The sequence below is a fragment of the Diprion similis genome, chromosome 1, assembly GCF_021155765.1.
Source record: "Diprion similis isolate iyDipSimi1 chromosome 1, iyDipSimi1.1, whole genome shotgun sequence".
Classification (NCBI taxonomy): Eukaryota; Metazoa; Arthropoda; class Insecta; order Hymenoptera; family Diprionidae; genus Diprion; species Diprion similis.
Window position 1 is genome coordinate 12731184 of NC_060105.1, and position 11903 is coordinate 12743086.

General features: G+C 34.4%; 1 protein-coding gene across 1 annotated transcript; it reads left to right on the forward strand.

Annotated features, from left to right (window-relative positions):
* The first annotated feature begins 316 nt into the window (after window positions 1–316).
* On the forward strand, window positions 317–8086 carry LOC124408254 (glutathione S-transferase 1-like). The gene is made up of 6 exons (XM_046885055.1): window positions 317–342; window positions 2794–2959; window positions 3043–3101; window positions 6006–6147; window positions 7044–7211; window positions 7754–8086. The coding sequence occupies exons 2-6, from the start codon at window positions 2816–2818 to the stop codon at window positions 7895–7897; spliced, it is 657 nt and encodes a 218-aa protein (XP_046741011.1). The 5' UTR covers window positions 317–342; window positions 2794–2815; the 3' UTR covers window positions 7898–8086.
* The last annotated feature ends 3817 nt before the right edge of the window (window positions 8087–11903 follow it).

The window sequence follows — 11903 nt, forward strand, 5'->3', positions numbered from 1 at the left end:
TTTTCATATTTATAAAATTTATTTGGTGAATTTATTTGCCCCCCCCCCTCCCCCCTCCCCCCTTCATCCAGCTACCCGTTCAAAATCTATCCTAGATCCACACCTGAAAATTAATATCGCACGCTTGTGATGTGAGATTATCATAGTCTAATTACTATCTTATCCAAGTAACCGCCATATCTGATACTAGGCATATGTATAGGTTCCCCTACTCCTAGTACCTCCGTTATAAAATCTTTCAGTGAGACAAGCAGGTTTGAGGTTTGTCGTTAACGACTGGCCAACGAGTACAGACTATTTTTGCTCGAGACGTTCTCGCTTCTCAACTACTGTAGACAGATCGTAAGTAATTCATTGTACGTCATATAAAGATGAATAGATATCGGATAAATATCGGAATAACTGTAGTGATTGATATATATTCCTGGTTTGTCTATGAATTCATGTGTTGCATACTGTAAAACAAATGGCAGATCTGATTAAACATTTATTGAACAAGAAAGTTATACCCGCAGGGATTTCAGAATATGGAATATATTTTAATGAAATATTTTCTTTAATTTTGTTATATAAATAAATGTTAAACCACCGAAATGATAGGGTCAAAAATTTAACCAATTCTAAGATACGAAAAGCTGCGTCAATTAGCAATAAGACCAAAATAATCAGAATCTGATAATCCACTGGCAAGATAGGATCATTTTTATTTGTTTTTTGATTTTGTAATCTGAAGTAACTCGGTCGACACTCGAACGTCTATAAATGGAGATAATTTAATAAATTATTCATTTATTACGTTAATTATAATTGTTTAATAAATCATTTATACTCTACCTGAATATGGTATTTAATTTCAGTGTAATTATAACAAGAAACAAAGTTCTTTTTCAATTTTTTCTTGCAAACATTCTTCAAAATTTTTGTAATAAAAATCATAAAATCGTTCATGACAAGTAATATTCAAAAAACTGCACAATCATCTTGGGTTCCGAAATCATTTCAAATCAGATTTGGTCGCCTAATTACAGTGGCTAACATCAATAAGATACGGCAACTACAAAGTCAAACGATTAGAGTAGTATTATGACATACTTTTGATGCGTCATACCTGATGCTACGTACAGAAATGTGTTATTACTCAATATCCCGAAGAATCACATCCGTAAAAGTTTTTTCAATTGGCCTTCACTGACCACTCTCGCCCAGAGCTATAATTTGTATGAAAAGGTTTTCATAACATTAGATAAACGCTATCACATTTACTCGGTATCACAATGTTGTTGTAAGTGTGCACTAGAGATAGATGCTGATACGTACTTTATCCACACAAAATGTAATCCATCACTGCCATAAGCATATATTAAATAACACCTGCAGAAAGTATACATTAATTTTCACCTATAGAATACGTTTCCAATATTTATCGAAGGATGGGACGTCTGTAATTTAATATTCGTCTAATGTTTTAGAAAACATTTGTATTCCATACAAAAATATGAGCCTGATTGAAGAGTTGATGATGTGTGCCTAAGCAAGTTATTTGAAATAGGAAAGTCACGGGTAAAGCGCCAGAGTAATGGTAACTCGGCAATTAGTAGTATTAGTCCCTCTAGTATTTCGCAGTTATTCCACAGAGCACTAGGGTGGCGCAAAAAGCCGACTGTTTTTTATTTTTTTTTTGAGTCTCGTGTGACAAAATGTTAGTTTTTGATGTTTTAAGAGCCCACTTCAAAGGACAGTTCAAAAAGAAATTTTTGAGAGGTCACTCCACATTTTTTAAAACGTCAGAAATCGTCAAAAATCAATTTGTTTAAAAAAAAAAAAAATTTCGTTACGGTATAATTTTATAGACAAAAAAAAAAAAAGTTTCCGTAAGTTTCAGTTCAAGATTTGAATTTTGAAAGGTCGCTCATAATTTTTTTTCAATTTTTTGTTGCATTTCTTTAGATCTTTTCGAGCGACCTTTTACTATTCATATTAAAATTTCATAAATTTTTTTTCTTTTATTTAGTAAGAAAGAATCGATAACAATACACCACGACATGAATTAAAAATCAAACAAAATACTGAAGATATAATTTTTTAATTTGATTTTTTGACGATTTTTTACATTTTTTTAAATTTGGAGCGACCTCTTAAAATTTTTTTTTCGAGCTGTCCTTTGGAGTGGGCTCTTAAAACATTAAAAACTAACATTTTGTCACACGAGACTCAAAAAAAAAAAAAAGTCGGTATTTTTGTACCACCCTAACAGAGCACCCAAGTACAGTTTACGAATTTACAGCTACTAGAATAAGTATACGAAGAGCATAATAAGACATGAACCGTGCTCCCGAGCAAATTAATACACTTCGCACAAGTCAACTCAACACGTTTTACAGACTCATGATGCTACCTACTAATGAAATTTGCCTTGGGTTACATTAAAAGAGGAAAAACTAAATCACACAATCCTTTTTTTTTTCTAAATCCTTACATTTTAAATAGAAAAACATTAGAATTGGAAATCGAACACTTATATGAACTAACTTCGACCTCCTCCGTTGAGTAACGCGTGTTTGATAGGATGAAATTTCATTCTTTGGTTTCTCAAAAACTGTTGCACACGGAATGAAATGACTAGTGAATACGTGTCTCATGAAATTCGGATTACATTGACTAGTCTCAAATACAACTAAGCTAAATAACGATAGTTATAGAATCATAATAACAACAATAACATAACAACCATGCCACCGACAATAATAATAGTGATAATCATAACTAATTTGTGTTTTTTTTTTTTTATGCATATTTTACAATCCAAGAGACAAAGATGGCACCTCCAATTTTATACTCCACTGATGCCAGTCCACCGTGCCGTGGAGTTTTGTTGGCAGCAGCAGTTGCAGGGATCAAAATCAATGTTCAAGAGGTACATCTTGCGGATGGTGAGCATCGCAAGGAAAAGTTTCTCAAGGTAATGCAACACTGGTGACAATATATGATTGAAAAGGTTTGGAGGATATCATTATTAATCATTTTAAACATTTTTTCGATCAGATGAATCCACAGCATACCCTACCAACTTTGGATGATAACGGTTTTCACATTTGGGACAGGTGAATAAATTTCTATAACACTTTATTTTCTCACTTTACTTTTATATGTATGTACTGCACTATTCTCGCAAAAAAAATTTATTCACATTTTACACACACACACACACACACACACACACACACACACTACTGTGATTGGTGGATTGTAATTTCCTTCATGAACCTCAGAGGTTTGCTGAACTATATAGAAGAGAGTGAAGATAAATGATCACTCTAAGAAAAAATCTAGAAGTAGACCAGTTAAAAGGTAATTTTCTGTTTGCTAATCTTTCTTTCAAAAACACAGCCTATAGCTTTTATTTGGAAAAAGTGACTAAAAAAAAAAAACTTTAAATGCACCCGAAACAAAAATTTATCGGAAACGATTAAATATTATATATTGTCCCAAGATTTCTTAATTACTAGAACCTTTTATTCTATACGTACAAAAAATAAAATAAAAAAATAATAACATTTAAATTAGCCCTATGAATTACTCGTATCTATGAAAGTGTCTATTCATCCCTTATTTCAATTACAAAATAGAAGTCCATTTAGTCCTGTTCTCCGGTAGTCACAGGTTCACCTACAAACTACTAAAATTGTCATGTTAAAATAAATAGAGGAGGAGCCAGGAACCTCAATTAGAAAGGTCGACTGAACAGAAGTAGATGACTTTTACAGAAAATCTATAAGCCCACTCATATTTTATTAGCACAGTTTTGATACTACCACCAGTCATTACGGTTGTGCTTCGAATTTATATGACTTATATCGGCAGTTGATAGGTCCACAGTTATAAAAGCACGGTAATGTGACGTTTTGGAATCTTCATTTCTTGTCTCCCGCTTTTCTGGTTGTTATATTCTCAAAAATTTGCTTTGTATAGTCCTTGGCATATGACCTTTTTAATTACATGTATCTATTACATAACTGTTTTTACAGTAAGCGAGGTATTTGGTGCGTGGTTCATTCTTACGGTTTTATGGGTCCTTTCTTACTACATTTGAAATATTCAATAGTCAAATTAGCCGAAGAATTTCCGTACAAGTATGGCTTCCCTAAATTTTTACTATGTTTGAAGATGAGAGCGTTTTGGCATACAAATTGATCTGACTCGTCGTTCTCGTTTTTATGTCTTCCTCCAGTCGAAGTAGTTCAAACGGTATGTTCAGACTTGTCAGTACCACTGACATTGTCCTAGGTAATGCAAATATAATGGGGCTTTGACGATAACATACCAAAAATTCTGGTTATAATCCAGTCATCTTATAGTCCTTCACCCTCGGCAGCTAGATAATTGATCACTAGATCGAGCATATTTCTGAATCGTCACACAAAAAGTATAGCAGAGGCTTGGTATTGATTAACATTATTTGCACTGTCAATTATTTGATTCACCAATCTTTTAATCATTATACCATTAAAACGTGAAATTTGTGTAAAGACTGTTGGTCACGCAAAAGAACAGAAGTGAACACAATCTTGAGCAAAGATCTAGGTGACCATAATGTGGTATTTTTTCATCACAGTTCTATATTATTATAATAATTTGATCAATGATTATATTTAATCTCATTTTTTTACTACAAAATTCTAATTTCTTATCAACAAACAAAACAGATAACCTAAAATCAATTTTGTAGCCAGTCTTGTGAGTCAAAGTCAAAGAGAGTTGTACATATTGTGTATTCATTATGAATGTGTGTAAATCATTTTAAATAATAACATGAACGATTAAGTAAGCGATGCCAGTATCAAGATCCAATAAGGATTGAGATTAACTTAAAAATTGTATATTATTTTATAACTCGCAAACACGATAAATAATTGTAATTGAATACTTAGTACACCAGAATTAGAAAACAAAATTATTGTTTTATTATTTGGCAGCTCTTGAATAATATCTATGTTCTTAAATTTTATTCCTTCATTTATCGTGCTATGTTTTATTCAAAAGAATATTAGTTACAATTATTGTTTAGATATTATACGATTGAAGCTATACAATTTCTTTGATACACTCCAATTGACTCATCATAAAAAATGCAAAAGCGAAAGGAAAAAAGTTTGGGAGTACGTAGAAAATATATTGCATTATCATTTTATTATACCCTTAATTTTATATAAATATTTCAATATCAAAGCTAAGTAACATTTTTATTTTTCAAGCCTTGTTTTCTTCAGTTCAAAAACTCGTCTAAACAACTGAACACACAATTTCGTTCATGAGATCTATCAATTACTAATTACTTGATTTTTCATTTTTCATCTCACTGATGTTCTCATCATTTTATTTCTCAAAAGAAAAAAAAAAAAAAAGCCGAAAGTTGAAAGATGGATTGTTGCCTTATTGAGCCCTGAGAGGACCTGAACCTGAAATGGAAGACGCATACCTGAAAGTGAAAAATTTTGAATCTAAGCCCGCTATAAGAAAGTGGGTTCCATTTAAAAAACATTGATCCGGGTTTTACTGCGTCAGTAAATGAGTTCAGATCCAATATCTGATCCATCAGATTCCTCATCGAAAATCCTAAATACTTTGTCCCCAACAACATATTATGAAACATTTCCAATTTGAGATATCGTGGGTGCTCCATCCTTTTTGATACAATCACCGATGTTATACTAACGTAGATACACGATCAAAGTGTGTGAGTTGCATAAGTGCTTGTAACGTTCAACTCACGCACATGAACTACATAAGTTGCCAGGTAACGTCAAGATAAATTTTAATACTCAGAAATTTTCGTACTGCATTAAGTCAACTTTGATTACGACTATCAGCATTCATATCAGGTTACACCCCCCTCCACATTCCTCTCGATTTCATCCCTGAAAATAACTGGATTATATTATTTCTAGTCATTATGATTTAGAAATGTTTATTTTACATTTGAGTTAACTATAATTTTCATTTGACAGCCACGCAATCGTCACGTATCTGATCGAAAAATATGCAAAGGATGATTCTTTGTACCCGAAGGATCTTCAGAAACGTGCAGTGGTCGATCAACGCCTTCATTTCGACAACTCGATTCTCTTTCCTGCTGTAAGGGAAATTGCTGTAAGTATTGAAACAAATATTCGTTCAAAGTACGGAGTGAATGAAAAAGATGAATCACTTCTTTACTAAACAATTCTCAAAAAGTAGTGAAATAACGGCTTGCCGAATAACGGATAGCCATTTTGAATTCGCGTTATCGACACGTGTTCGAAATTCGTTTGCGGATTATTTTTCCTGCTGACCGTAGCCTGAGTTTCCCGTATTTGAATTGAGTAGAATTTTGTTTGTTGAGAATGTTGAGTAAAGTCACGGTTCCGAATTGCGTCTTTTCCATTCTTTACGCTATTTGTTTTGTTGAATAAATCAGTTTCTGATGAGGACGACAAACTGTTCGTCGAAACGTTAACAATAGCTATTTAGGTGGCATGCCCGTAAACCGCCTGTTTTTTTGGCAAGGATAAAGATTTCAGGACGAGCTGAAAGCGAGCCGGAAGCGAGCCGAAAGCGAATACTGAAATTATCCGAGCCCAAAAACGGTTTACGGGCATGACACATACAATATTTTTTACGGTATGGGCATTGAAAAGCAAAACGAAGAGTGAGGTTTTGTCGCGAACTGTTCGACGAAGCTACTTTATTCGGCAGTTTGGGATGCGCACTTCGAACTGCGCATCAAAACTGCGGAATAAAGACTTTATTCCGCAACTTTATTCGCTGCCGTATGAAGCGTCACTTTACGGAACGAAAACTACCACAAAAAGTGGACTTTTCAATGCCTGTGCCGTAAAAATAAGATTGCTCCTCTATTTTTTTTCGATCCAACTGGATCACTTCACCCCACAACTGTACATCATGTCGAGTGATCAATTCCAACCTATAAAAACATTTTTTATCTTTACCCTCTCATCATTGGTATAAAACACCCATTTTTTGCAATAATTATTTCTTATTTCTAGGCTCCGATTTTGTACAAAGGTGCTACTGAAATACCCCAAGATCGGATTGACTTCGTCAAGCAAAATTTCGAATTCTTAGAAATATTTCTGAGAGACTCTGACTGGATGGCTGGTAATACAATAACTTTGGCTGATACCAGCATCATCGCATCAGTGACGTCCTTGACGGTAATCAGAACACTTTTTGAGAGTATGATTATTTTCTATGAACAATCGGCGTACCACACTGTCTTTTACAAATTAATTTATAACAGTAATATCTGGCGAAATCGTAAGCGGTTTCGTAGCGATCTCATTCCAAAAATTTAGGTTTCCCAATGAAAATTTTCCATGCTTTAATTTCAAAACTCATATAAAAAATAATGTAAATTTCACTCAACATGCAAATGATGACTCAGGTCAGAAAGTTATTTGCAACTTTTTTTACGAATTTAGTACTCCAATATCTATCACTTGTTCTTAATTTGGTTCATAGATAAATTCTCAGGGAAATGTTTTGTATGTCGAACAAAAGATTTCGTAGTAAACGGAAAAAGTAACATAACGAGTTTTCTCACGTGACAGAGCAGATAAAAACCGATTAAAAACATTCAACGATCTCACGGATAAATAAATAATACTCATATATTCTATTTTTTTTGTAACGGAAATAACAAGTGAAATTGGCGGATACGGAAAATGAACGCTTCTTTTTAATTTAATTATTTCAGATTTTCGTACCCTTGGACCCGTATCCTAAATTGGCTGCTTGGGTGAAACGATGCGAGGACAAAATTCCTGACTACGCAAAGTTAAATGTCACAGGAGTTAAAATTTTTCACAGTATGTTTGGAAAATTCTTTTCAAAAGCCTAGATGCACACGATGATTACCATTGTAAAAATCTAAGTGACATGTAAAAGAGCTACTGTCAAATTAATCACGATGATACAATGAAACTGCAACTTTTCGTTACACACATACCTATGTATCCATTTTGCAACACGATATTTGACCTCTGTATTATACCTCTAAAGGCACATCCGGTGCAAAACTCTAGCTCCTTCGTGAATAAATTTCTTGATTCTATTAAAAACCGTGACAACAACTGCCTACGATATAATTATGAGAATAAAATCCAAATTATACAATTATTTAGAAATCGAATTTTAGTTCGTGCATTAGAATTTTTCATCATCACCCCAATACATGCATCTGATGTATCCAACATAAACTCCTGCATGCTTCCTTTTTTTTTCTAATTTCTTTTATTACAGTAATCTACTATGACAGCGCTTAGAAATCAATAGATTATGACAATTTATCTACAAATGCTTAAGGTAAGTAAGTACAGTGAAATCTCGTTACAAGTTTTACAAGGTATGACAGGAAAATAAAACTCTTCCTTGACGTCAAAACTCGAATTGACTCCTCGAGAACTCGATGAACCCCGAACCCTAATAATCGACACTAACCCTGTAGGTAGAAAATTAGTGAAACATAATCGTCATCTGTATTGTCAACCTATAGATTATACCAAATATCACGCTCTACGAAGAAAGATTCACATTGTATTTAACCGCGAAATAAGCACTCCTGCCTGCACACGTTGTCGCAGATCGGCAACAAAGCGAAGACGCTAGATCGGCGCAAACTGGCTGCGCATAATTTGCACACTTACTTGGGAGTAGTCCTCGAGGAGTCTCTGCCATGTTAAGTCGATCTCGTCGAAATTTAATATTATATACTTGTTCAGTGAAACTGTTCTTCGACCGTCTGTCGTCGATTAACAGGGATAACTTCATCCAGTATTCGACAAATAGTAAGTAAATAAATTTATATAACGCGAGTATGTTTCACGCGGTTTTTCTTAGGTGTTTTCGGTACACAAAGTACCCGTTTCTACGCCGGTCGAGTGAGTCTGCGAATCGCGCATGCGCGGAGAACTGAAACGACCGCTTTTGACTCCTAGGAGTCAAAGTTGGTCATTTCTGTACGGCTCTCAGGCGCTGACGCGACAAACACAGCGAACTGATCTCACTTTTCGCGACCCTAACCTCAATTTGGTGCTGCGCGAAAAACCGTGTAACATACTCCTGTTATATAAAGTATCGTGTATAACATGGAGACAACAGTCTTTGCCTCCTTGTTATACAATGTACTATTATATACCTCCGCCTATACGCTTTTCTATTGTCTTGCAATTACTTTCGATCCTCCACGTATCCTCCCTGTGTTGTCTCTTCTATCTTAATAATCGAGCTAGTCGAGTTCCTTATTTAATTAGTTATTCATTAATGTCCAAATTATAAAAAGGAAATTTAGGTATTAGTTCCTCAAACTAATTGGCGCCCAACGAAATTATAGAGTCAATTAACTGATTAGCTTGGAGCCCTGTCAGCCGACGGATCACGGCCGCGGCAGGTGGTGTGTATTTTGTTCAATATTCGTCACATTGTCTTTGTCAGAAAATACACCGTCTCAAAGGTGTATGGCAATTATGATATACGAGTGAGAATAACTCGTACATAATACATGCACGAATACATCAATGCGAAATCGCATTTAATCTCGATTTATGATTTAAATATCATTGAAATGGACGGTGTAATATCATCGCACAAATAAGAGATAACAAAATCAATTACATAACTTCATGAAATGTATATTCGTCAATGGTCCATCAGGGGTTAGCGTTTGCTTTTCATATTGGTATTATTCACATCTGATAGATTATGAAAAATCAAAGTTGAGTATAACAATTCAGAAGTATGAACCGGTACAGATTAGGTAAGTTTATAAAGCTGTCTATGCTCGATCGTTTCTTTTCTTTCAAGAAGCACAACAGTTCATCAAACATTCATATTCCATTACGGCGCACGTTATTGCCATCATTAACCTCTGGTGCGATGATTTCAAGAACCGACAAAGCAAGAGATTATTTACACGAAACCTAACCCCAATATCGTCGTCATTCTGTCCTGCGCATGTCTTGTCAGTGACTTGTCATCGTTATAGGTATACGAAATCGTCATACTGGGGTCCATCACATACTCGTGTCCAGAGCTCTGATTCTTCAAGCTCATATTCATCGTCTGCGCAGCACAAGCATTGTGACTTCTTACTTCCTGGTAACTCCCTCACAACTAGCATGGCGCTTTCTGGAAGCATATTAGCTTTTTAACATATGACCTCAAGTATTAATTCATGTAAAATGGACCGCGGAATGGTGTTACTGTAGTATTCGTCGACCGTCTGTTTTGTGAATTTATAAAATATACTTTTTATCAGTTTTTTTTTTTTTTTTTTTTTTTTTCTTTTCTATTCAAGCATTTGAAACCCACGTAAGGGCTTATATCTGCATACGTTGGTTCAATTTACAATAGTATCACAGTGGTTGGTATAATGTAAAGGTATAAATAGATATGTTTCAAAGTTTGAAATTACAGTTTCTCAGAAATTTACACGTAGCTTTGCAGGCAGGGATATTGGCTTCTGCAATTGATTCAATGCACAGAGGTAGTTGTAATTTCAAGCGTAACAGTTCTTTAAGAAATCCGATTAGTAGATTATTATAAACTTCACATTGCCATAAAACATGGTTTATAGTTTGTGACTCCTGGCCACAGTCGCATTAAGTTTGCGATTGAATCGATTGACTTTTAGCCAAGGAAGTGTGTGCTTGTTAGTCGGCTGTTACAAGATGGCAGCACAGTGTCTAGTCGATGCATTTTCTCGTTGGAATGTCTTGCCGAGTGACACATTGCGATATACAACGCGGGGTTAAAGTTCACCTGTAAACTTGAATTTGGAATTGAATATTGAGAAGGAGCAGCAGTCTGAATGGTGTTCGGTGATTTCGCTGGTGTATCGATATTTCATATCGATATTGATCGCACTCTTCGATATCGATGTAGAAAATATCGATAAATATGTTACTTATGGAAGAAGAATTGTAAATCTGCTTTAGTTTTAGTTGTTTATTTAGACTTACTTTAGTGTTGGAAATATTCATTGTACGTAACAGTTTACCGTACAGAAAATTAAATTTGATCATCTAAGCAGAATCCATAATACCTCGATAATTACATTCATCTTACAATGATACGGTTAAGCTAGAAAAAAGCATTTAATATTAGTATTTCAGGTTTCTCTAAATCGAATTATTCTCAGTTTATTTTTTGGCAGTTGAGATCTTGATATACTCTTATCGATATTGCAGTACGAGGATCGATTATGTGAGTTGTAAGATATCGACGTAAAATATCGATATTTTTATCTCCAGTTGTCGATATGAATAAATATCGCAAAAAACTTGTTCGAAGCTAACGCAACAGGATCAAAATGTGTAGTTTTTTTTCATTTCTATCCACCGTTGTGCATTGGGATAGAATGTTTCAAACGCTTTCAAACGTTCATCCGGTGTTCGAGATTCTGTATGGAGAATAAATAACATTCTCAAATATGACTCTTCCGTACATTCATGTTGACATTCTGTGTGAAGTTCTTAGCTTATTTTAAAAACATGGAATTGTTATTCGGTAAAGAGAATACATTGTAAAATATATTTGCAAAGTTTTCCGTGTACAATATTTTATGCAGTGTGAAACTCCTTCCTGGTCTACAATCCAATCGGGATTTACCCAACATACATATTTTTGTCGATATCGTAACTTGTAGGCGTGAGAAGGATTGAGTTTTCGAAATTCGTCAAATTTTTTAATTTACAATTTTCATAAGTTTTACCACGTATGAGCACTGAAAATGGCTGATTTGATCAGAGTGATTTTTAAGCCTTCGGATACGTGACTTTCATTTGAAGACGTTTCATTAAGAATAACAATTCAGAGGTTTTCCATGCAGATAGGCGAACACGAATCAA

Bases quoted from the DNA above. Each gene is read 5' to 3' on its own strand.
- LOC124408254 (XM_046885055.1), top strand. From the start codon at position 2,816: ATGGCACCTCCAATTTTATACTCCACTGATGCCAGTCCACCGTGCCGT. The intron at 2,960-3,042 runs GTAATGCAACAC...TTTTTCGATCAG, and splicing joins GCAAGGAAAAGTTTCTCAAG to ATGAATCCACAGCATACCCT. The intron at 6,148-7,043 runs GTAAGTATTGAA...TCTTATTTCTAG, and splicing joins CTGCTGTAAGGGAAATTGCT to GCTCCGATTTTGTACAAAGG.